The 25,209-nt window shown below is 46.6% G+C and overlaps 6 protein-coding genes across 8 annotated transcripts; 3 read left to right on the top strand and 3 right to left on the bottom strand.

Annotated features, from left to right (window-relative positions):
* Positions 1-165: 165 nt before the first annotated feature.
* LOC117847673 (nucleosome assembly protein 1;2) lies at positions 166-3,733 on the bottom strand. The gene is made up of 11 exons (XM_034728920.2): positions 3,522-3,733; positions 3,387-3,430; positions 3,163-3,258; positions 2,231-2,323; positions 1,845-1,956; positions 1,656-1,720; positions 1,344-1,528; positions 1,070-1,247; positions 938-981; positions 616-787; positions 166-525 (listed from the first exon to the last, which is right to left on the bottom strand). Exons 1-11 carry the CDS (start codon positions 3,583-3,585, stop codon positions 457-459), a joined length of 1,122 nt encoding a protein of 373 aa, XP_034584811.1. The 5' UTR covers positions 3,586-3,733; the 3' UTR covers positions 166-456.
* A 1,439-nt stretch (positions 3,734-5,172) lies between these two features.
* On the bottom strand, positions 5,173-8,411 carry LOC117849869 (protein REVERSION-TO-ETHYLENE SENSITIVITY1). Of its 3 annotated transcripts, none has more exons than XM_034731584.2 (3): positions 8,253-8,411; positions 6,511-6,880; positions 5,173-5,833 (listed from the first exon to the last, which is right to left on the bottom strand). In XM_034731584.2, the coding sequence occupies exons 2-3, from the start codon at positions 6,790-6,792 to the stop codon at positions 5,414-5,416; spliced, it is 702 nt and encodes a 233-aa protein (XP_034587475.1). In that variant the 5' UTR covers positions 6,793-6,880; positions 8,253-8,411; the 3' UTR covers positions 5,173-5,413. The 3 variants fall into 3 exon arrangements, with proteins under 3 accessions (XP_034587475.1, XP_034587477.1, XP_034587476.1); XM_034731586.2 differs by having other exon boundaries at positions 8,211-8,363; XM_034731585.1 differs by lacking the exon at positions 8,253-8,411 and adding an exon at positions 8,098-8,235.
* A 2,555-nt stretch (positions 8,412-10,966) lies between these two features.
* Positions 10,967-13,099, top strand: LOC117848386 (uncharacterized protein ycf36). Its single transcript, XM_034729768.2, has 4 exons — positions 10,967-11,481; positions 11,559-11,587; positions 12,264-12,320; positions 12,660-13,099. The coding sequence occupies exons 1-4, from the start codon at positions 10,983-10,985 to the stop codon at positions 12,864-12,866; spliced, it is 792 nt and encodes a 263-aa protein (XP_034585659.1). The 5' UTR covers positions 10,967-10,982; the 3' UTR covers positions 12,867-13,099.
* A 379-nt stretch (positions 13,100-13,478) lies between these two features.
* LOC117848385 (glucosamine inositolphosphorylceramide transferase 1) lies at positions 13,479-17,568 on the top strand. The gene is made up of 4 exons (XM_034729767.2): positions 13,479-14,086; positions 14,180-14,302; positions 15,166-15,333; positions 15,419-17,568. The coding sequence occupies exons 1-4, from the start codon at positions 13,817-13,819 to the stop codon at positions 17,105-17,107; spliced, it is 2,250 nt and encodes a 749-aa protein (XP_034585658.1). The 5' UTR covers positions 13,479-13,816; the 3' UTR covers positions 17,108-17,568.
* Positions 17,569-19,904: 2,336 nt separating this feature from the next.
* Positions 19,905-23,863, bottom strand: LOC117848760 (flap endonuclease 1). Its single transcript, XM_034730294.2, has 17 exons — positions 23,716-23,863; positions 23,490-23,606; positions 22,899-22,957; positions 22,736-22,795; positions 22,579-22,632; positions 22,422-22,470; positions 22,282-22,329; positions 22,019-22,084; positions 21,806-21,856; positions 21,612-21,731; positions 21,456-21,540; positions 21,263-21,344; positions 20,949-21,057; positions 20,813-20,869; positions 20,686-20,732; positions 20,531-20,585; positions 19,905-20,204 (listed from the first exon to the last, which is right to left on the bottom strand). The coding sequence occupies exons 1-17, from the start codon at positions 23,725-23,727 to the stop codon at positions 20,136-20,138; spliced, it is 1,140 nt and encodes a 379-aa protein (XP_034586185.1). The 5' UTR covers positions 23,728-23,863; the 3' UTR covers positions 19,905-20,135.
* LOC117848762 (uncharacterized protein At4g29660) lies at positions 23,850-25,026 on the top strand. Its single transcript, XM_034730295.1, has 2 exons — positions 23,850-24,236; positions 24,634-25,026. The coding sequence occupies exons 1-2, from the start codon at positions 23,865-23,867 to the stop codon at positions 24,766-24,768; spliced, it is 507 nt and encodes a 168-aa protein (XP_034586186.1). The 5' UTR covers positions 23,850-23,864; the 3' UTR covers positions 24,769-25,026.
* Positions 25,027-25,209: the final 183 nt, after the last annotated feature.

Below are 25,209 nucleotides of genomic sequence, written 5' to 3'. Positions count from 1 at the left end.
GCATTTCACATTAAGTTGTAGAGTAACATATAAGCTCTAAATTGTAAGACGCTGCGTAAGATGAAATTCACAAAAACAGTCGGGCAAAATGCTAGCCTAAATCCCTAGAGCAAAATTTCTCCGCAACACGCTTTATGAAGTACAGCACGCTATGCCAGAGGTATGTGCAATAAGATACCAGACTGGCGACAATGATCACTCAAAGCATAAGCAGAGCACATAATATCTGAAACCCAATACAGCAAGTGACAAAACTACCAACATATGATACCATGTCCCGGAAAAATCCCCCCACCAATTCCACAAAACCAACACGCGCCCCCCCAAGGGCTCCACAAAACCAACTCAATGACATTGCATCAAGCAGAACCAAACTTCCATCATTCCAGAACCGCTGTCTGCAAGCATTCGATGCACAGCACCTCACTGCTGCTTGCACTCCACAGGTCGTTCACCTCACTGCTGCTTGCACTCCGCGGGTCGTTCACCCTGCTGCCCTTCCCCTCCAGCAGCTCCCTGGGTCTTCTGCTCCAAAGAGGAAAGCAAAAATGTCATACTCTGAAGCTAGAGAAGGTGTAGAAAAGCTATTCCTTCTTAGAGACAAGGTTTCCATACCTTGGCATCATAATCATCTTCACTTTCCTCATCCTCTTCATCTTCATCGTCCTCGTCGTCTTCATCATCATCCTCATCACCATCTATAAGGCCTTCAAAGTCATCATCTTGAGCAGCCTCCCCAGTGAACCATGAGACAGCATGTGGTATAATCTTGTCTCTGATGGTAGATCTGGAAAATAGAGAAGGGTAATTTAGAACTAGTGAAGCGAGCTTTAAATCTTATTGTATCAGAAGATTAATTGAATCCCTGATTAACAGAAGTATAAATTGTAACCACACAGCAGCCACTACATGTAATGCAGAATACAGAACAACATACCCAATATCATAATCTTGCTCCATTTGGTTCTGCAACTGTTCAGCCTATTGAAAAGGAAACGTCAAGTCAAGTTCAGTTATGTCATGCATGCGTGTTCAACCATAAAAGCAGGTACAGTTGCTAAGATCTTACTGTATCCTCATCAATTTCCTCATCATCATCAGGTACTTGAGGTGGACTGAAGAAGTTGAAGAAGCTCTCACAATCTTCAGTTTTTGTGATAGGTTTAGTGTTCTTTGACCCCTTCCTTGGCTTCTTTTTAAGAACCTTTTGTGTCAAGCACTTCCCAGGGTGCCATTCAATTTCAGTACTGAAAAACAAGAATTTGATGAGCATAGGCATTAGTTAAAATTTCCATCCATCTGAAAGAAAAAATTAACTCCAAGAGAGCTGAAATGTTAAGTACCCAATGGCTTTCTCTAGAATTGGTTCATCCTCATCAATCATGTGATATGTTTTCGTAAGCACTGAATTCTTGAAGAATGGATTTGTATCAAAGTGAAATTCAAGCTTAAAACCCTTAGGTTCGCTGATCCTGTACCACTTGATGTCCTTGAGGTACTTGAGAGCTTCCTCATCCCTCTCCTGGATCTGAAATGGAAGGACCAGAATTATTTCCAGCCAACAAAAGAATGCTTATGTATGAAGGGACAATAAGTTGGAACAACGTATCGAAAGTTCTCAGAAGGAAAAATTGCACAAAGATGCATGACTTCACCTCCTCAGCCAGGATTTCATGATTCTTCATTGCATTGAGCCAGAAAGCAGGCACACCTTTTTCTTCTGCAGGGAAGCATTGTATTTTAAGTAAAAACGAAAAACCAAGATGATATGTTTCATCATTGATGCAGAGTTTCATTATCCAACGGGGATAAAGAGATCTTACACATGTGGAATCTATGCTCACCTTTTTGCTCGGCAGGCTTTTCATCTCCACTCTTTTGCTCTGCAGGGGTTTCAGCTGCACTTTCTTCTGTGACACCCTCAACCTCGATCACACCATTGACAATTTCATAACGCTGTCGATTTCAGGACCAATAAAACAGTCAGATGGATCATAGCCCATGGCATATTGGCATCAAATAAATATTGAAGAGGGAATGCATGTATTGTATGGAGCATGTAAAATAATATCCATCTCTTTTGTCTACATGCTAATCTAGCGGCTATTGCTACGGTAGAGTTATGAGTTTCTCAGAACAGTTCAGAAGTTGAAAATACAATTTGGTGATGTTATAAAACAGAAGACAGCATATACAAAGGCATCATTATTGAAGACATGAACAAACTTACCTTTGAGTAAAGTGGCTCATACAACTTCTGATACTTAGCTTCAAGTGCAGCTCTCTCCTCGAAAAACTTTGCCTCAAGTTCATCATGTTGGCCCTGGAAGACAGTAAACATATAAGTAGAACTCACCACAAATTGTATCTAGAGCATTAGATATCCAGGTTGCACTACTTAAGTGATTACTGTAATACAGAATCAGAAGATACGCATCGGTGATTGAGCTGCATGACAGTATGTCGCACAAGGTAACAAGTCCAATCACATATGCATAAAAGAGAACTATCAACCGATCAAGAAACGAAGCTTCATACACCAAGGACAAAGGTATTCAGATGGATTTAAAAAGATAAAGTGTATAGGTATCACACTCTTTCCAAAATTCTGCAACCCCCCCCCCCCCACACACACACACACACACTGAGTTCAGGATATCACACTCTTTCCAAAATTCTGCAAACCCCCCCCCCCCCCCCACACACACACACACACAATGAGTTCAGGAGCCAACCGTACATTCTTTTTTTAAATTAAAACAACCGTACATTCTATTAAGAAAAAGGTCTAAAACACACAACTAAGCATAAGTACCAACCAGTGCATGAAACATGATGTTACAAGAGTGACACAATGGCATATCTCCAGAACTTCTAGTAATAATCAAAGGCAAGGCAGTGAGCACGAACTGTTAACAAACAACAGCGCAACCTAATAATATTGAAACAGCCCTTGCTCCTATTAAGGTTAGAAATTCTGTGCCTAATGCATACCATCCCGCAACGGTTTACAACAAGTATCGTCACAATTACATAACCCACGCTCGATTAGAGACAAATAATGATTTAGTACCACACAAGCTCCATACCAAAGCATGCTACAACGGCAGAAACCAACACAGAAACAACAGTATCTCATCACAAGTGTGGAAGCACCCATACCTGGATCTCCCTGAGCTTCTCGACGCGCTTCCTGACCTTGGGCTCGAGGCTCTCAAGCACGTCCATATGCCGCGACGCCAATCCCTCAAGCGTGTTCTAAACAACCGCAAAAACACCGAATCAGCAGCAGTTCACCCAAAAATCCCCAAACCGGCAACAAGCCCGACCAGAACCCAACCAAAAAAACACCTAACCGCCGCCGAAAAATGCATTAGAAACCTCACCTTGATCGACGCAACAAGGTTAGCCTTGTCCTCCGCGCTGAGCTCTGCATCGGAACCACAGCAAACCAATCAGACACCACGCCTCCAGCAAAACTAACAGCCGAGGGATAGAAATCGAGGGGCGAAGCAACGAACCGGTCGCGTTGGGGAGGGCGGCGCCGAGGCCGGAGAGGTCGAGGGAGTCCTTGCCGTCGCTCATGGCTGCTGCGGAGGGGCGTCGCGAGGCCCTAGAAGCTTCGGTGGGTAGATTTGGGGGAGGGAGGCGGCGAGGGGAGGAGAAACCCTAGCGGCGGCGGGAGGGGGCGCTTGGGTTGAGGGGGAGAGGGAGGGGGTGGCGGAGGAGGGGATAGAAAAAGAGTGGGGAATTGAGGGCTGCGATTTATAGCGGGCGCGTGGGAACTCGGGAAGATTGTGGGGGGAAGCGCCGGTTTGGTTTGGAGTTTGGACTCGCGAGCGGCGCGGTCGGGGGAGAGAGAAAGCGTATTTCCGGGCCCACCTGTAAATCAGCGAGATGCTGGAATATTCCTACAAATTGTCCAGTGGTCAAGGCCCGTTTGCTAGTAGTATAAAATTTTGGCGAGGAATTATTTTTTGCGAGGAGTGTGCTAGTATAAAATTTCACGGGGAATCGGCTGCAGAATCATCTTGAAGCAATTCAAAGAAATATGAGAACAAAAGCGTTTTGAAAATAACTTCGCTTGTGTTCCCGAGAAGGTTGTCACAACGAGGAGCGGCTTAATGGTGAAAATAAGCTTGCTTTTCCAGATTCTCGTTTACGTTAATGGTGAAAATAAGCTTGCTTTTCCAGATTCTCGTTTACGTAAACGAGGTAAGTCGCTTCAAGATTTGAACTATAAGAAGCAAAAAGCGAGAAGTGAAAAAATCTTTGCTTGTATTATAATCCAAGCATAGCTGAGAGAAGCGGAAACAAACATGGTCTTAGATGCTTGAGCTTGATCACATTTCCTGTGCCATATATTTTTCTACCGACATTTTTAGTTTAGAATGAAGTGTATCAAAGCCATACGATTAATTGGTTTCTAAACCTATCCGCGATGTTGATAAAAAAAAACTTGTACGAGTCATCACCAGCAGCCTGTTCGCTTCAGCTTATTCAGCCGGCTTATCAGCCAACAAATAGTATTTTCCTCTCACAACAAATCAGCCGTTTTAGCTTTTCAGCCAGCTTATAAGCTGAAGCGAACAGGTCCTAGATCTTTGATCTCTCATAATGCACTTTTGCTAGGGACTTTGATGACGCCTTCAAGCAAGCCATTCACGCGATGATCCGCACATGTGCGGAAAACGCACAGCAGCGTGGTATGAAAATAAAGAATCGAGCCCAAGCACGAGATTTTTCCTTGAAAGTAGGGGACTCCCTGCCTTCCTTGCAGGGGCAAACCAATCCTTGCCGTGCTGGCCGAGCAGCGCGCAGGTCCGTGCGCGTACGCTTTGCATCCTGGCCCGGCCGGCCGGCCCTCTCATTCGCTGTCTCCGGCTGCCATGGGCGGAAGCCGACCTGGCAAGTCAGTCGGCCAGTCACTCATTGCGTTCCGTGCTCCGTCATGCGGGGGCCGATCCGTGCTGCCTTCAATGATGCCACCAATGCTTTTATGGCGGAATGCAACCACACGTGAACGTGAGTCAGGTACTCAGGTCGCGGATCCATCCAATTCCATCGAGTCTTCTACTCGCAACGGCGATCGACCCGTACGCACTACATGAAAGATGAAACAGCGAGTACACATTCAATGCTCTTATTCACACGCACAGTACTCTGTCAGTGTATAAAACTATGAAATCTCCGTCGGTCACATTTCAATGCACTTTTTTAGTTTTTATTTATTCTACTCTTGTTCGAAAGATGAGGATTGCTCTAGACTGTATAAATTTATAAATATATTTAAGTTCCTGCCGAACCCCTATCAAAACAGGCTAAAAAAATTCAGTCTCCCCCGGGCTCGCTCTCACTCGAGCCCGATGCTCAGCCAGCCAAGCCGTGACCGTGACTCCGCGATCAATGTCGGTCAGCCGACGAGGCCCTTCAAGCAGTAGACGCCGAGCACGAACCAGCCGAGCAGGAGCAGCGAGAAGGCGGCCATGCCCAGGAGGAACGACCAGCCGGCCATGAAGACGCCGACGCAGGAGACGGCAGCGAACGGGAGGAACGACCGGACGGCGGCCGTCCGGTCCAGCCAGCGGCCGCGCAGCCAGACGAGCGCCGCCAGGTTCAGCACGTTCCACCCCACGGATCCCCCGTAGGCGAGCCGGTTCAGGCAGTCTGCCACGAAGGAGTGGCTGTTGCAGGTGAAGAGGTTGTAGCACTTGTGCTCGAACCGCCGCGCCTCCGACCGCAGCGCGTCGTCCCACGACACCGCCGTCCCGGCCTCCGAGTGCTCGTGGGACCTCGCGCACACGTGCGCCGCGAGGTTGGCAGGGAAGCAGCACTGGATCGTCACAATTCACACGACAGAGAACCAACTCAGCAGTCAGTAGAGCACAGGTTCAGCTATTCAAAGCTTGATAATGATGAAGAAGTATGGGCAGAAGTAACAGAACTGAAGTAGGTTGTCACTTGTCAGGTAATAAAGATGCTAAATTGTGTGAAAACAGTTTCGTTCCAAAGGAAATTGATCAGCATATAGGCATGGAAAGATATACTGAACGTTAATTAATCAGCATTCTTCCGATAAAAAAAACTAATCAGAAGAGTTCTGCACTAGTGAGAAAGTTGTCAAACCATTTTCAGCCTGTTTTACGAAAATGTCTGTCTGAACGGGTAAGTGCAGGAAAAGTGAACATAATAAAATGGTATGATATCAAACAGAGAAGCATATGTTATGCCTGGTGCGCTATCCTACTAACAAGTGATGATTATAGCTTACTTAGAGGAGAAGCGTACTGAATTGAATGCCATAATTACACCATGTTAAGATTGAAATTCAGTAGCGTGGTGTGGAACAGAGTCAGCACGACCTCTGCACTCTGAAAGCTAGTGCTGGTATTTTTTACAAAGCAAACTTAGGATCCCACCTTACATCCCCTGGTCCTATAGATCTTTGAAATCTTAATATAGAAACACAATCTGGGAGGGAATGAGCGAGCAATTGAGCATTATGTATACCTTCTTCATGTCAAGCTGAAGGCATCTTGCTGCAGAACCATAAGCAAGATCGTCCACACTCACCAAATTCGAACCTGCAAAGTCCAAGACAGTTCCATCCTCCCGGGCAATCCCCACATGCCCTATGTAGGGAACCAGCCAAGAAACTACAGGAAGAGGAGTCCAGACAATGCAACAAGGGAACCTTGCTCTCTTTGGGTCTACTTCTCCCAGTGGCCACAACTCCTGCATCTCATCATTTGAACTGAATACTTCATTGTCCGGAGTGGCTTCAAGCTCCATTGAAAGCAATTCTTTTAGCTACACAGATGCTCCTTGTGCTATAAAACATAACCCGCTACTGCTAACTTCCATGTCATGGTCTCAAAACCTAGAACAAGATTAAGCACCACTCAAGTTGTGCACATTAACTTGTATGATCATCATACATTCTACTCTAGGGCAGAATAAAACAGATACAGAATGATGAGCACATAATATCTGGGCACATTGGTGGCTTTACGAAAACAATGACATAACATTTTTCTTTTTAAAAAAGATGACAATAACAGGAATAAAAATGTTAGATATGCAGAGAAGATGGTAGCAGCAAATCTTTAGAAATAAGTATGACATTGACAACTTCGCAAAAATGTCAAACACTAACTAGAAGGATAAAGAGCAGTAGGATTAGGACGACACCTAGCGTTTTCATTTGCTTTTTTTATCATGCAGATAATCATGTCCTCAGTATAGAGCCGACAATTGAGTATTTAAATCACTTCTTTACTAATACTGCAGTAACTAGAATAAGTCTGGTAATAAATGTCGACAATGTTACCAGCTTGTTAGTAATCAAATAACATTGTAAGTGAGCAGACAAGTATACAAGATGAACGAAGTCCACGCCTGAAATTTGAGTTTTGTTAAGAGTAACACACAAGTTTGCAAATAGAATATTCAGATGTAGCTGCAGTTCTAGAGAAAAAAGTTGTTCTTTGTTCACCATATCAACACAACGTAGTCTGCTAATTAGCCTCACCCCCACCGATTCCATAAAAGGAAGTAAAATCATATATACAGGTAACAGAATGCACCAGCAATGAATTCAGAGTTTCAGACTGAAAGCTGCTTTTGCATGCCATTTCACTAACCCGTTGGCATCCATTTCTACTCTGAATTCCACCGACAAATCAGTCCCCCAAGCATGGCTATGCCATCGCTCATCACTTTCTTACCGATCGGTTACACACGCAAACAGGGTTCAGATATTTTTGGCGCTGTACAGTGTACTCCCTTTTCTTTGGTGGTGAAGGGCAATGTAAAACGCACACTAATATAAAATTCAGGATCACTCTAAAGAGATCATCTTGCAACTCAGCACGAAAACCTAAACCTAAACACAACAAGCAATGATCCTAGATTCCTAGTACCATTTTCTACGCGAACCCTTTCACCCGTTACACTTCTCTTTGCGCGCAATCCAAGGATCCTAGTACTAATGCAGTAAGACAACATCCATCTACGGTACCAAAGCACTGAACAACGGGACCTCCAATCCCAAGCAAGCATGCCTACAAACAAGAACGGCGCCTCCTCCAAGCTCACCTTCCTCGATGACTGAAAGGACCAAGATTTCTCAATCCAAGAAGATCCTAGCTAGCAACACGCACCCAAGCACAGAGCAGGAGCAAGGAGGGGGACGAAGGGGGGCAGAAGACCTGAACTGCGATTTGGAAAGCCATGGAGCGAACGAAACTCACTAGAAGCAGCCGGATCCTTCTCAGCAGCCGCATTGGGTGGGTGCCGGGGGTGGATTGGATTGGGACGCCACCGCCGCTGTCGGAGTGCAGGTCAAGTGTTTGACGCATTGGGGAGGAGGAGGCGCAGCGCGGCAGCTGTTGTTATAGCGTGCTTGGGAGGAGGGAGGAGGAAAGGTGGGGAAGGTGCATGCACCTGGGGAGCGGGTGTCAGCAGAGGCTACGCGCACCCCGGGACGCCTCGCTCCCGGAGCATGACATGTGGGCCCTGGTGTCGGGTTGGGTCGAGGGGTTTCTTTTCTTTTCTCGTGTCAGTGCAGGACACTGTGGGTCCGTGTGTTTGATTCGGACGCGGCGGGTCGGTACGATCCACGATCCCCCGTTGGTTTGAGCAGCTGCATTGGACGAGCGGTCTGGATTCCGGAGGGTGTTGCTTTCAAGCATGCGATCTGATTGCGCGAGTGATGACGTGGACAAGAGATTAGTGGAGTAAATGAGTAGTACTCCATTTGTGAAGGATTTGCTTGCTTAGTTGCTTCACGAGTGAAAAAAGCAAAATATTCTTAATGAAACGGCACGTTTGGTTCACTGCCACGCGTTAGTTTGGCAAAGCTACAAGCCTTTTCTCCAATCCATGTAGATCAGTAAATGTAGCCGATAGAATTGTGACAAGCCACGGTAATAACCACATCAAGCACTCATCTAATTAAGAACTTGTAGGTGCGAGACGTGTGGAATATCAATATTTGAGCAACTCCAAGAATATCCTAAAAAATTCTTCCCCAAAACTATGTACTGGGGGTTCTCCCAAAAAAAATTTTCCCCAAAAACATATCAGTCCACAGCAGATCGCTAATAAATAGCTCCCAATATTTCAAACACAGGCCATGTTATCATATTGGGCCCATCGGAAGGGACGCGCAGGCGTGCGGGAATCAGGATTGGGGGAGGAACGCCAACGCTAAAATATACGCGGTGGCAGGCTGTTTTTTAGCGTCGTTAAAAAATTAGGGAAGGTTTAGATGGATTGTTGGAGTTCATTTTTTTCTCTCTTTTTTTCTAAAAAAAGGTATTGAGGGTAAGATTAGCAGCCAAGAAACTCTTGGAGTTGCTCTAACCGAAATTAAGACTGCTTGTCAAGGCAAAAGATTTGCTAGAGGCCAGAGAGGCTTGTCACACGCAAGCATCTGGCATCATCTGCAGGTAGCATGATTAGCACTTAAGCAAAAAAAATATCTCCCACAAAAATCGCATCAAATGAAGTGGCAGTGATCGTGTGATTCGGTAGCTAAGCTAGGATCTTAGCTGATTAATTATTGTTAGAACTCGGAACTTAGAAAAGTAGGCGTCTAGGCGTCTGGTTAGCGGAGCAGCAGAGGCGTGGCAGCATGCCGTCCGCCCTAGATGTAAAGCTTGCCGCTTTTTCTGATACAATCCAGATTAAATACAGGTCAGTTTTACCTTTTTCAAAAGATGGTTTTTGCCGTGTCGACACATCACCGATTAGTAGATATTTGTATCCCCTTTTGGGAGAATAATCGTTCATCATCAACGCATAGCTTAAAGAAAAGAACATTCGCTCCCAAAGAAATCAGAACTGCTAGTATGCCTAGGACATTAGAACATTATAGATCTGTTTGGATGGATTAATAGAGAAGGATTAAACTTTAGTCCTGAATGTGACAATAGACTAAATATAGACTAATCATGACTAGTGGGACCAATTAGCCGGTATATGCAATTAGATCAGCAATTAGTCAATATTTAGCTTTCCTAGTAAGTATCCAAATTACAAGAAATTTTAGTTTTGGGATCCAAATATCTAATAAAACAGGGGGCGTGGCGTGGACATGCACGATGATTGTTGTGCTACTTAGGAGCACGAAATGGATGATCGTATCCTAGTAATTAAGTGTTGTTACTCCAAGGAGGTTTAGTAGAGTGTGCTCTATCATGGGTGGAAAATGCTACGTGTACATTGTAGGGCAAGTTTCCTTCTAGGATTGGTGGGTGCATTTCAAAGAAATGCAGTCCGAGAAACGTGAAAAAGGTTGTGCATGCATGCTCTTCATGCTAGTCATATGAAGATCTATGGAAGGAAGGAATATAACACGGGTCTGTTTTACCGGCGTTTCTCTACTTTTCATACTTACGGTCATGGATCGCATCAAGCAAAAATGTTTAATTGTGGACTGAGACAGAAGTGTATCATCGTGATATACAATATAAGCAGTATATCTATATCTCGCCACAATTTAACATGAGGTTGAATCGGGTGGTGGCGTAGAGCGTATATGTGTGTCTACCGTTCGATGTGAGTTAGACACTGTATTGGATCCATAACAAACACTATACTCCTTGTTTCTGTACGAAAAAAAACCATCAATAAAATACTGTTGTGCTCCTTTCAAATGTGCCAAATGGGTCAAGTGGGCCTAAAGTGGTGACTATTGGCATGGTTGAACGCCATGTGCTACTATGCTAGTGGGCTGCATTGGCACATGGCCCACGTAAAGCCGAAAGATCTCACAAATTCTTGGACCGGTTTCATCCAGTCTCCGTAGAGTGTCCGTCCGTGTCACTGTGTCTGCGAAGTCGACGGAAGTGCAAAACGAGAGCAGAGGCGGCCACGCAAACGCCACGAGGCGAGGGAACGAAACCGACGCCGACTTGCCGAGCCGTTGCTTCCCGGCTCACAACACCCGCGCTCGCGGCTCGCCTTCCCTCCCCCACATGGCCGCCTCCTTCTCCTCCCCGCCCCTCCACGCGCGCCTCCTCCCGCTCCCCCCGCCCCAAAACCCCTGCCCCGCCGTCCCCGCGAGCGGCGCGCGGCGGGCCGCTCGGCCTCGGCCCCGGCGCCAGCGCTGCCTCGCGACGCCGCCGTCGCGGAACGGGAGCTTCTCCTCGCCGGACACCGAGTGGTGCCCGGTCCCGCCGGAGCAGCGGCCCGTGAACGAGTACGAGGCGCTCGCGTCCTCCCTGCCCTTCTCCTGGGCGGCGGGGGACCTCCGCGTCTACTGCTCCCGCCTCGCGCTCACGGGCGCCGCCTTCGCGCTCTTCGTCGGGCTCCCCGTCGCCGCCTTCGGGGGCCGCGGTGGGGCCGGCGGCGACGCCGTGCACCTCGCGCTCGGGGCCACGGGGTCCGGGATCCTCGCTGTCACGCTGGCCGTGGTGCGGATGTACCTCGGGTGGGCCTACGTCGGCAACCGCCTGCTCAGCGCCACAGTGGAGTGTGAGGAATCCAAATTTGTTCGCCTTCCTGTTAGTTTGCACTGCAGTTGTCTGAAATCCGTATCTTATTTGATTCAGATGAAGAGACGGGATGGTATGACGGACAGGTGAGATGTTTCTTTCGATCGCTCCATTTCTGGTATTTGATCTAGTATTAACATGGTTAACAAAAATCATGTGCAACTAAAATGCATTCCGCTGTGGTTGAACTCTGCTGCGAGGTGTCAGTATATCATCAAAATCTGACTTTCTTAGTTAGGCCTTGATCCTTTTAGTGAAATAGAAAGGAATATGATTATGATCTAGGAAAGCTACCTGAATCACAGAATCAGGATTCAGGAATATAACCAGTGCCACCGAACAAAAGTGGCTCTCTTGCTCATCTTTATCAAGCCTGATATTATTGATATCCAGTAATAAAAAGTGGAGAGGTGTTAATCTGTTGCTGTTTCATATTATGACAAGTGCTCTCTTGGCCAGGAAAGGCCTCCCCACATGCCATTGTGGCCACATGGTCTATCTAGGCCGCTCATCATCTTGCGCACATGCTCCCTTGGCCACTAAATGATGATGTTGTGATGCAGAGTTATTTTCATCCTCGTAACATGTAGACAGTCGTCTACATTCTTGATGTCTTTGTGTTTCCACTCTGTTGATGTGATTCTCGACAAGTATGTGTATTTTTCTGATTGGATTTTTGTATGCATGGAATTCAGTGTACTTAACTCATCACTAAACCAGAATTAGGTCTTTCTGCTAATATTGTTTTTTTTCTTCTGGCAGATATGGGTTAAAACTCCAGAAGTTCTAGCTCGTGATCGGCTTCTGGGCTCATTTTCTGTAAGTTTGTCCTTGTTGACTTCGAGAATTCAATGTTTGTTTTTTTTTTGTTATCATTAGCTTTTTATTTGCTTTGTTTTCATTGAGAAACAGCTCTATGCTATAAAGCTTAGGAAATGGATATTAAACAGTACACGCACATGGCATGAGCTGTGAAACCCTTCAGAGAATATGATCATATTATGAATCCGTGCTCTGGATGTCGGGGGTGTTATCTGCATAGTCCTTTTCTGACACATTAGAAATGGACAAAAAAGAACCTCATAGCATCATTGAGAAGAATCTCTTACATGGCTGCTAAGCACTGTATTATTATTATTTTTTTTTGTTATGCTCCAGGTCAAGCCTGTGCTGAACAGAGTGAAGTTCACCTTGGTGGGACTGGCAGGCTCCCTGATCCTTTGCATTCTTCTTTACGTCAATACTGAAAACCCAAAGGAACCGTATGAAAATACTGGTGGAGGAGCAATCCCTGGAGTGTACAGTGATGCTGCTGCAAGGTCATTCGAGCCTGATGCATTCTGTGGAGAACCTGATCTGTCGTAACAACGGAAAGCGTGGATAGATTTTCAGATGATGGAAGATGGTATTACAGGTTCTTGCCTTTGTAAATGGTGGATGCTTCCATTTCTGTTTGGGATTTTTTGATCCATCAGGGTAATGTAAATATTTGACCATACGTAGCACAGTAGTACTGATACTTTAGATACAAGTTCTTGTGAAAAATTTATGGTGCTCGGCCCAAAATTGAAAAATTGCGAATGGATTGACTTCTCAAATTTTGGTCCCGGGTCAAAGTTCTCGCAAGGGGAAGCTTTGCCATGCCAAAGCGTCACGGGCATGTCCCGGAAGCTGCAGAAAATCATGGCATCAAAAGAAATTTTAACCCGGTAAACCCGGCCTAGAAATCGTGTGGTAGAAATACTGTAGGAAGGACAAAGGCATGCGCTTCTTTCCTGTCACGAAGAAAAATCTCCAGTTCTGAAAAAATGAAGGATTTTAGATTTTCTCTCAGAGAAGAATGTTCCAAACCCGGAAGGAAAAAAAAAGAAATCAAAACCCGTGCTGGTTCCGGTCAAACATGCCGTCTCCGCCGTCCCTGTTGGAAAACCTCTCCCCGTTCCATCCAACCTATAAAGTCCAAGGATCCGAACGCCGCATCCAGGTCACCCCCGAGCCGTCCGCCCCCTTTCTTTCGTCGTCACACACAACCTCCCCCACTAAGCAGCTCGCCGCTAGGACAGCGAAGCTGCTCTGGCTTTGTTGCAAGCTGCTGCCCGCTAATCCCCCCTCGGTCCAACTATAATCACGCGTTAATTGCCCGCTAATCCCCCTGCCGGCCGCAGCCGCCTCGCATTTCCGTGCTTAATTAATTGGGCTAGTGGAGGTGATCCAGCTCGGCGGGGGGCTCTGGAGGAGCGAAGAGGAGATTCCGCGCGGGCGCAGCCCCGGGATCCGATCGGGCGGTCGATGCAACGGTCGCGGGGTGGCGGGGCATGGCTGGCCAAGCTGCGCGGCGAGGAGGAGCTATGAGGCCGCCGGGTAGAAGCATGCGCGCGGCTGTCGCGCGTTCGCCGGCCGCCTCGTTCCTGCTGGCCGTGGCGGCGTCGGCGACGGTCGTGGGCGGTCTGTACTTCTGGGTGGTGGTCTCGTCGTTCCGCCTCCCCGACTCCGGCGCCGCCGGCTGCCGCCCCGACGGCGAGGGGTCGTGGTCGGTCGGGATGTTCTACGGCAGCAGCCCCCTCGAGCTACGGCCCATCGAGCTGGTGAGTGGCGTGCGGCGCTCTGCTTAAGGCAGCGCCTTTCGCGTGCTGGGTTGGCGCCTGGGGTGCTTACTGGTGCGTAATTTTGGTGGGCAGGAAGGGAGGAGCAATGGGAACAGCTCGGCGTGGCCGGTGGCAAACCCCGTGCTGACCTGCGCGACCCCGACGGAGGCGGGGTACCCGAGCAACTTCGTCGCCGACCCATTCCTCTACGTCGAGGTGAGCGCTGCTGCTGCTCTTCCCCGGGGTGGAATTCTGCTGAGTTTCCATTCAAAAAGAATTCTGCTGTGTGGATGTAGCAATGATTTGTAAATTAGCTGAGCTACGGTAACAAATCGTTGAGTAGAAATAGGAAAAGTTCAGGTTGACTGGCTGAATTGGTGGCAGTCGCCAAATTCCTGAATTTAGCTCCCATACAGGGGGATTTTGGAGGGCTTGAAGTTTGATTTTGGGATGCATAGAGGAGTCAAAGAGAAGTCAACTTGCTCAGGCACATACTGTTTAGCTGATTACCTAGGTACCCCTTTTTTTGTCATTTCCTTAATAATATTGTGTGAAAAACATCGTGTAACTTTCAGTCGAGGCATGCAAAGTTAAGTACTTAAGTTCATCTCGTACCTGTTACTAGTCTATGATGCGCCGGTAAGCAAGTATGGTTCAAACCAAATTCTAGCTTATGACGACCTAAGGTGCTGTAGCTGGGGGAAGGATCGATCTTGTTGAGATGAACACCATGACATGCTTGCTTAGGTACATTGAAAGTTTGAAACCATTAATCTAGAACTTGATTTGTACAAAGGCCTCATTGGCATTGTCTTCTTGATAAAATCATCATGCTTTGGTTGAATATGTACAGCTACAACCAAGCCAGAGTAGAAAGTTTTGCAAATGGTATTTTATCAACTAGAAATGCATTAATTGTTGCTAGGACTCAATCCAGTGAGTAGCATTCTTGTGTTTAAGATACTATTTTCTAGGGATATGTCTTTCCCTCCCTAGTCGCTACTGCTACTAACATGTCATGCCTTCCTTTGCTTGTTTTCTGGAATTCTTGGTCTGATATTGTACTATGCATCTTGTAGGGGGATACACTATTTCTTTTCTTTGAAACAAAAACAACAGCCTCGATGCAAGGTGATATTGGAGTTGCAAGAAGCTTCGATAAAGGTGCAACATGGGAGTTTCTAGGCATTGCTTTAGATGAGGCATGGCATCTGTCATATCCATTTGTGTTCAAATATGAGAATGAGGTAGATCCTTGACCGTCATACTTATTACTTGACATGTTAATGGACGTTTCTGAAGATATAAGTAAACTAACTTTCTCTCTTTTAGATTTATATGATGCCAGAGGGAAACAAAAAGAAGGAGCTGCGCCTTTATCGTGCTACTAAGTTTCCCCTTGAATGGACATTGGAGAAGGTGCTTGTCAATAAGCCACTTATTGATGCCTCACTAGTCCAATTTGAGGGATACTGGTGGTTATTTGCTTCTGATTTTACACGGTATGGTGTTGAGAAGAATGCAGAACTTGAGATTTGGTACAGTAACTCTCCTCTTGGTCCTTGGACTGAGCACAAGAAAAACCCTATTTACAAATCAGACAAAAGTTTGGGAGCTCGAAATGGTGGGAGGCTCTTCATATTTGAAGGATCATTGTATCGCCCAGGTCAGGATTGCAGTGGTACCTATGGAAGGAGGGTTAAGTTATACAGAGTTGAAAAGCTAACCAAGGAAGAATACAAAGAGGTCCCTGTAAAACTTGGGATTGAAGAGCCAAAGAAAGGTAGAAATGCCTGGAATGGCATGAGGTACCATCACATGGATGCACAACAACTTGCTTCTGGTGGATGGATTGCTGTAATGGATGGTGATCGTGTCCCTTCAGGCGATTCAACACGGCGTTCTCTCTTTGGTTACATAGGCTTCTTGTTAGCCATTGCTCTTGTTTTTTTTGTGGGTTTTGTGAAAGGTGCAATCAGTTGCTATATTCCTCCAAACTTCTGGGTTGCTCTGACAAGGGGAGAATTATCTCGCATCTTGCCTGGCAACCGCTTCAACCAGAAAGTCCGCAGATATTCTACCAATATTGGCAGATATATCTCTGCTACCAAAACAAGACTCAATGAAAAGACCTGGTCCAATATGCTGTTCTTTTGGGTAGTTGCTCTAATTGGTATCGTGAATGTGTGCATTGCTGTGCATTTCTTATGCGGCGGCAATGGTGCTGAAGAGGCATACACATATCAAGGGCAACACTCTCAATTCACAATGGTAACAATGACATATGAAGCTCGTCTCTGGAACCTGAAGCTATTTGTTGAACACTACTCCAGATGTGAGTCAGTAAGGGAGATAGTTGTTGTTTGGAACAAAGGTAATCCTCCAAGCAGTGATGCCTTTGATTCTACTGTTCCTGTCAGGATACGAGTTGAAGAGATCAATTCTCTTAACAACCGATTCAGGGTTGACCCTCTGATAAAGACGCGAGCTGTTTTTGAACTGGATGATGATATCATGATGACTTGCACTGACTTGGAGAAAGGGTTTAAGGTCTGGAGAGAACACCCTGAGCGGATGGTAGGCTTTTACCCTCGGATGATAGATGGCAAACCTTTGCAGTACAGGAATGAGAGATATGCTAGGGGTAAGAAGGGATACAATCTGATCCTTACAGGAGCTGCTTTCATGGACAGCGAGTTTGCATTCAAGAAGTACTGGAGCGAGGAAGCTCGTGAAGGGAGGGACTATGTGCACAAGAACTTCAACTGTGAGGACGTGCTCATGAATTTTCTGTATGCTAATGCAAGCTCCTCCAGGACCACAGACTCCTTCAGGACCGTGGAGTATGTCCACCCGGCATGGGCTATTGACACATCCAAGCTTTCTTCTGCTGCAATCAGCCGAAACACCCAGAAGCACTATGATATCAGAACAAATTGCTTGTCGAAGTTTTCTTCCATATATGGCCCCCTCCCTCAGAAATGGGAGTTTGGCATGCGAGAAGATGGTTGGGATAAATAGTGCGACAAAGGCGCAGTACTGAACAAACAAACACACATGCTTGGTGAAGATTTTTATTTGTTGATCCCATGTAAAGTTATGTAGCATGGGGAGAAGTTATAGCCTTTCTGGTAGAAAATGCCCTGGTTTGTGATGTACGTATTAGATTCCGCTAGAAGCCTAGAACTGTGTAGATTAAGGTGGATCATTGTTCAAACCTTTAGAAGCTAATGTTGAAATAGACCAAATGCAGCGCAGTAAAATGTGAAGCAAAAGAAGAGTTTGGAAACTGCATAATGGGTGGGAAGTTCGGATCGTTGGGTTCCTTTATCTCTGTAGCTTGTGTACATTTTCTCCCCCAAGATTGGGCTCGCGTGTTGTGTGATTCTTTTTCGCTTCTTTTGTAACATAATAATTTTCATTTTTTTAAACGAATTTGTAACATAAAAATTTGGTTGCAGCTCGTAGTTTTAACTCTTTCAGTCTCCTGTGGGTGCCTTTCCCAATCTTTGGTTTACCAGTAGATTGTATGGTAGCGCGTTTGTTCGTTCCAGCGTTCTGCTTCTAAAATCCGCGTTGTTTTGCTTGCTGGGAAAAAAGATCTCTGTCTGCTCATTGGCTTCAGCTTCTCTGACCATGCATGATTCATGCTGTGTCCGTCTAGTTTCCTGTACTGCAGTTGCCACCTCGTGCGGTGACCACTCTTCACCGCCTGCGCACGCACGGCTTGGCGCCACCAGCGACCGGGCGTGAGCACGTCCCGAGCATTACCCGCCCCCAGCAGGCCAGCACGTCATCTAGTCCAGGCCTCCAGCTCCAGGGAGCAGTGCACGCGCCGGCATGGAATGCTTTGAGGCTTGGTGCGCGCCGTGCGTGGCGAGACCACGCGCCGGGAGGCCCGAGAACGAGCGCCGCCGAGACAGGCCAGGGTAGAAGGACGCCAGCGCGTCCTAGTGCGCCTCCGCGTATTACACGCGCGCCGCGGCCGCTTGGCCACCAGGCACAAGCAGGCCGCCATGCCTTGCCGGCCTGCGATGCCCCGGGGTGGTCGGTAGATGTAAAACCGACCACCCAGAGATCAACAAAATCCCGATTTGATGGCTGAGCGGATGCGCGAAAACCACAGAAAAATGCATGTGAACGGCAAATGAGATACCGACCACCCCCCAAGATCCCCAAATCGCGGTTTCACGGCGGCTCGGATGCGCTAAAATCACGAGAAAAATCGTGTGCACGGGAAATGAAGTTGCACGTCATCATACGAAATTTCAGGCTCCGATACGTTCTAGAGAGCGAGAAAGAAAAACGTGAAATTTCCGCTGGGGCGGCCGGTAAATGAAATACCGTCCACCCCCCGTTCCACCGGCTACCCCCGTCCATCCCAGCATGTTCCCTGGTGCGCGGCGCCATTACCCCGCTCGCCGCCGGCGCTGGTAGTTGAGGACGCGGCGCACGCTGTGATCTCTCGTGGCACAGCGCAGGTCGCGGAGAACGCGGCGCACGCACGCGTGCACGCCGAGCGCGACGTACTCCGCCGTGCCCTGTTCCTTGGCGAAAACCGTCACCATGGACCTCCCGCAAAGACCATGTACAGGCCACGCACGTGACGTGCCCGTCCGCGCCATCCCCTGGCGCCTCCTGCGGCTGCGCGAGCTTGCCGCGCGCGTCCCCCCCGGCGACCACACGTCATCTCCACCTCCACGGACATTGCCTGAGACACACCGGACACACGGCGGACAGGTGACCGGCGGCGGCGCGAGGTCTGGACGGCGTCGCCCTCGCGAGCATATATAGCTCGTCCTTTGGTGGCAGATTTAGGGGCCTCCTGCCTCCGCGCGCGTTCTTGCCAAATACGACGCGCCACGCCGTGTCCTAGAGCGCGTCCAAGTGCAAAACACGCCGCGCCGAGACGGCATGCCCACCGGCTTGCTGATGGGTGGCCGACGAACCGAACGCCAACCAAGAAAAATCCCAATTTTACGGAACTCAGAAGGCGCAGAAATCACGAGGAATTTCATGCAATCGGGAAACGAAGGTAGTCAGCATCACGCGAAGTTTCGCCGTCCGAAGCAATCTGTGGCGGGAGAACGGAAAAGGAGAAAATGCCGCGGGGGGTGGACGGTAAACGAAACACCGTCCACCCCGAGATCCAAAACAATCGCAATTTCATAGGGCTGGAGATGCGCAAAAATCGCGAGAGAAATCGCGTAGGCTGAGGACGAAATCAGTTAGCATCACAAGAGATTTCAGACTCCGATACGATGTGCGCAGGCAGAAAGAAAATGGAGAAGTTTCTGCAGGGGGGGTGGACGGTAAATGAGATACCGTCCACCCCGAGATCAAAAACATTGGCAATTTCACAGGGCTAGAGATGCGCAAAAATCGCGAGAAAAATCGCGTACACTGAGGACGAAGTCAATGAGCATCGCAAGAAATTTCAGACTGGTGCCTTGGTTGGTGCGTCGGCTGGTGCGCGCCGGCGCGAGTAGCAGTGGAGCACGGTGTTGGCAGAGACGAAAGGAGGACGGACGTGTGATGGTCTCCTGCCTAGGCACAGAAGGAGACGATCGCATCGAACAGAGTCCAACTGGCTGTCGTTCACAAACAACACAGATCGACCGAATCAACACGAACCGTGCACATTGTCCTCAAAAACAAAACAAAAAGGAAAATTCGAACTGTTAGCATCAAGCACAAAACTCCTGCTCCCGAACATGTCATACTTGATACTCCCAGGCGGACGAGATCATGGGGCAGGCCTCGCTCGAAGCAAAGCCCACTACCCATTCCCTTCAAAACCAGCCATAGCCGGGCAAAGTGCAGCACAACTAACCCACCTTTACATTAGCAAAATAAATAGGATTTCCAAAGAGAAGTACAAGCATGAACGGGCGAGCATACGTGATAAGTTTTGTTTCTTGGTACACCAATTTCTCTTCAAACACAACTAATTTACCTAGCTTGTAACATAGGAAAACACTGGACAAAGTTTTGAGTTACAATAGGAGTTAAATAATCTAAGTGAGGATGCCACATCGAGCATTCAAGCTTATTTCTTCTTTCCACCTGCCTTTGTTTTCTTGTTCGCAGCTGCCTTGGTTGTTTTCTCTGAAGTCTCCTGCAATACAAAGAGATTCATTAGCTAAAGTAATACATGCAAAAGAAAGAATTGTCCTATATTACAGTCATATGAGTAACCTATGATATCACACGAAACACACTGCTATTAGTCTTTACTGGGAAAACAGGCTGCACAAGGACATAAAATCCTGACTACAATTATATAGCTTATTATAGCAACGACTAGCAATATACAGCTTGTATTTGACAAGATTGCTAGCTGGCCTGCATATATTGACATGATGTCTCAAAATTCATGACTGCAGAGAAGGATAAAAATCATAGATAAGCATGAGGGATGGAGTGAGATTTTGTTGGAAGTACCTTCCGTTTCAGTGGTGCTGATGTGCTGACAACTGGCTTGAAAAAGGACTCAAGTCTGGTCACATGAAATCAACAATTAGTACACTAAGATCAACTTCAACAAGCAAATATGCACATGCACAGACACTTCATAGAAGATGTACAATGATACTCACCTTCCTTGGGATGATTTATTCTTGGCAGATTTGATCTTCTCTATGGCCTAAACAAAACACAAGAAAATCATAGATGAAAAAAACGATCGGAGAACAGAACAGTGAAAACCAAAAGAAAAGTGCATACCTTTGTCACCCGATCTTCGTTGAAGCCATTATCTTTTACCAGGAAGCTTATGAGACCCTGGAAAGAGGCCAGGAGTAACGGGTCCATTCAGTATGTATGGATAGAGTTCAAAGCTAAGCAAGGTCAGTAGGAGTACCTCCTCATCAGGTGCAGTCCATTTCAACTCAGGAATATCTAATGTAACATCAGGTTCCTTGAACAAGCGTCGTGCTTCTTGGTAAGGCCAGTCCTCAGGAATTTGATATCTTCAGCAAGCATGCAGACAGATTAATCAGAATTAAATAGCAAACTGTTTCTTTCATGTCAACAATAAAACATCCAACACAAGGAATGCCAATAATAAAAAAGGAAAAATGTCATTGGTTAATAAATTAAAAGTACAGTGCTGTGATGGTTAATAAAAAAGAAAAACATCAAAGGTAAATCTCCAAATATTTTGAATGAACAAACCTATCTTTATTAAGATTCTCCAAAATGCTTTCTATGGAGCCATGTTGACGAATAAGCTTCAGAGCTGTTTGCCCCCCAATACCTAATGGACAAGCAAAGATACAGAGTTAGAAAAGTAGAGATTCCACAAGGTAAAGCATTTAGAAATGCAGATAAATTGTGGATAATATGCTATAGAATTGAAATAGGATACCTTTGATGCTATCACAATAGTCACATCCGCAGAGGATGCACAAATCAATGAATTGGTCCATGGTGAGTTCAAGCTCCTCCAAAACCTGCAGCATAAGAATTGGTGACATATATGCAACATAAAGGTAATTATTGAGCTTATAACAACAATGCACACTTTGGCAACATCAAATTCCATCACAGGTATTTTCTTGGAACTTGGATCCATCAAATGACGAAGGAAACGTGGAGCCCCAAAAGTAAGGGAGTCCATATCTTCTGAAGCAACAGCGTACACCTACAAAATAGATAGCACTAAGCAAAAAATGGAAGGAATAGAAACAAGAAGGTGCAGGTCCTTGTCAAAGGTACCTTATCATTTGTACAAAGGGCAGCACATTCTGCTTCTGCTTCACAAGGTGCCTATTAGACCGACAAGGTAGAGGTAATTAAATTAGAATTGACACAACACATGATAAATCATAGCCTTTATGATAGCAGAAAAAAAATCAACAATTCTTAACAACAGGATGTATCATGCTACTCATCATAGTACCATGATACCAAAAAGAAAACAGAATTCACCTCTACAACAGGAACCCCCATAAGTCTCAGTAGTTTTTTACAGTCATCATTGTGCTGCCTTGTGACCTGTTCATAAAGTGGGGGAATGAGATGAAGCCATAGCTTACTCTTAGAAAAATAAATCTTACATATTATTATTTGACATTTCTACTGTGAATGAATCTAAGGGGCCTCCAGAATATTCTAAATCACCTTGAATTCTTCTGTGTGGAGTACCCATGAAAGTAAGCCGTACCTACGAACTAAAAAAACGAAGAAATTACCTTTACAGTCCTCTTGCTCAATTTTTCGATCGCATCCTTATCTCCTTCCTGAAACATCAGGGACCATTTTCCTTTAGGATCCAGGAATAGAAGAAGTTGACACAAGAATGATTCCAGAAAACTTTAATCGAGACAATTACCTCTACTGCCTCAGTCAGTTCTTTGGTTGCATCCTCTCTCTTCGAGTATCTGAAAAGAACAGTACACTCTAGCAACAATATAAGAAGTTGAAGCACAGATTAAAGGAACCTCTAAATAACATAGGAATAATCAAAGGGTGAAAGAACTATATCATGCCTTTTGGCAAGCTCTTGTTTCTTCAGATCGGGAGGCTTGCCATCAAAAACATAACTGCACAAACAATGAAGTGATTCATTTAGATGGCAGCATATTGTTTACACGTATTTCTATCAAAGATTTACAGTGGCAATAAAGGAAAGGAAGTCATGCTTACACTGGCTTGATTCCTGCCTCCAGCAACCTTATTGTCCGGTTGAACATACCTTGCAAGTGACTGCCAAACAAATAATATTTTTTTCAAAAAAATCTAGCATTAGAAATATACTGAGTGCAGCTAGAGATATTAAGCATGCTTGAAAGGATATATTTATGTGTACCTAGTGACTTCACCAGCTTCGTTTGTGAGAGTTTCCATACCTGTCCTTCCAACTACAATCTGTTCCAAGGAAGCAGAAGAAACATGTCCCAACTTAAATGGTAGTAGGTAACTGGTAGTAGCATCCCAAGACACAAAAATACATGCACCGATGCAATTCACCTTTATCTTTATTTTATTTTGAACAAGCCAAACCAACCAATCTTGGAGGCAGCCAGAGTTAATCAACCCAGTTGAACTAAGGAAAAAAGGATGTTAAGAACAATGTGCCCATGTAAGTGCTCTTCTTTTGCACATTCACTTGGATAATTGTGCCAGTTCACTTGCACATCTAAAAAATGAGGTTGTAGGAATGCCCATAATCCAAACACCCACAATTGGCAATAAGAAGCTATCACTAGGTTTAACAATGTTAAAACCCTAAACCCAATTTAAAGAGTAACATTCCAAGCAACACCCGTATCATACGCAAAAGCAGCAATCAACAACATACGAACACGCAATCAGGACAGAAAACAAACACTAGCAAAACTAGTGCCATCTAAGCCCAGGACGACAAAGAAATGAGTATTAGTGCTGTGGGCCAACACACCAGGAACTGGTAGATGCTCATGCTTGCGTCGACGGCGATTTTGCGGCCGAAGTAGCTCTCGAACTTCTGTTCCTTCATCGCCTTGGGCGCATTATCCGCCAGCAGCTTCGTCAAACCCTACACACATCGAAGGCGCGAACCGAAGCAGAGCCATCAGTTGATGCGCCGCCAAACGGGAACAACCTCGAAATCCAAGGGAGAGGAAGAATGGATACCCCGCACTCACCTTGATTCCCATCTCGTCTCCGACGGCTGCGGCGCGCGGCGGGCGGCGGCGGAGCCGGAGTGGCGCAAGAAACCGCGAGCTATTCCGGTTTTCCCCCCCTTTGGACCAACCGGTCGGTTGTGTGTTTTCGCGGCGCGGAGACTGCACAAATGGGCCGTAACGGGCCGTATACGGCGGGGCTGGTTACCACACCAGTCCACCTCCACCACAACAACCAAACGCGCAGGCCCATTTTGAAGCCTCGCGTCTCCGACTTCAGAGCCGGCGGCGAGGCCGCGCGCGTCGCAGATTGCAGCGAGCACCTGGAGGAGGAGGGGAGGGGAAAGGAGGCGGCGGCGATGTCGAGCCGGTTCTGGCGGTGGTACGCGGACCGGCAGTTCCACAAGTGGGAGAAGACGGTGCTGTGGGACATGGTGGAGCACTACCGCCCGCCGCGCTCCTTCGCGCCGCTCGTCGGCACCTACGTCGCCGCCTTCTACACCGGCGTCATCGGTGCCGCTGTCACCGAGCAGCTATACAAGGTCAGTTTCAACCTCATCACCTCGGCTCTTCAATCACCCCTTGGCCCATGCTCCTCTTCTAGCGGCCACCGGCGCTGCAGCGCCCATCAGGTGCTCGTTGGAATGCTTGGCCGGGAAACCGCACCAGGTTGCCTCGATTTCCAGGTCAATCGAGTAGCGTGGTGACGAGCGCATTGCGACTCTATGCTCTACTTGAAATTAACCCGAAATCACCCTGCCCTTGGCATGGTTCTGCCGCATTCAGTGCCCGAACTCGTCTGCTCATTGCATCTGCGGAGTTTCTGGTTGTCACGTTGTAGTGTGCTGAAACAATCATTTTGTTCGAAGCATTTCGAGCAACCAGGCTGTACTTCTTTAAACTTGATATGGCTGACTCCCTATTTTTTCCAATTCACAGGAGAAGTACTGGGAGGATCATCCCGGTGAGGCTGTGCCGATCATGCCGCCCAAGTTCTACTGGGGACCATGGAGGGTGATGAACGGAGAAGTTCCCCGCTTCATCCAGACGCCGGACGAGGCCAAGACGGCGTAGGATAGGAGCTTCCGAGCTTGGTTGTAATCCTTTCAGAAGATCAGAAGATGCTTCTCTGGTCTCTATAGAAAATCCTTCCAGAGATGATGTTCAGATCTTGTTCTGTGCTTATGTTGTAACTATGATTCTCCTGGATGAATAAATCGGCTGTGGTTGTAATCTAAGCACACCAAGTGAGACTGGCATACATTGATATGTGAAATGCGATAGATGATTGATGTTGCCGTGGGCTCCATGATGCAACGCGGGTTAAGGTTATTCTGTGTGCCCAGTTTCATTTTATTGCTTTCAAAACTGCCTACCAGCCCGATTGAAATGACCATAAATGAACCATGAATGAAAGAATCTCAGCCCGAATTGAGTATAAGATTTCATTCTATTGTCTCCAACACTAGCCATAGCATTTAATATTTATGGAAACTTTTAATTGGATAAAAGATA

The sequence above is a fragment of the Setaria viridis genome, chromosome 3 (assembly GCF_005286985.2).
Source record: "Setaria viridis chromosome 3, Setaria_viridis_v4.0, whole genome shotgun sequence".
Classification (NCBI taxonomy): Eukaryota; Viridiplantae; Streptophyta; class Magnoliopsida; order Poales; family Poaceae; genus Setaria; species Setaria viridis.
This window is presented reverse-complemented; position numbering and strand designations above follow the sequence as displayed.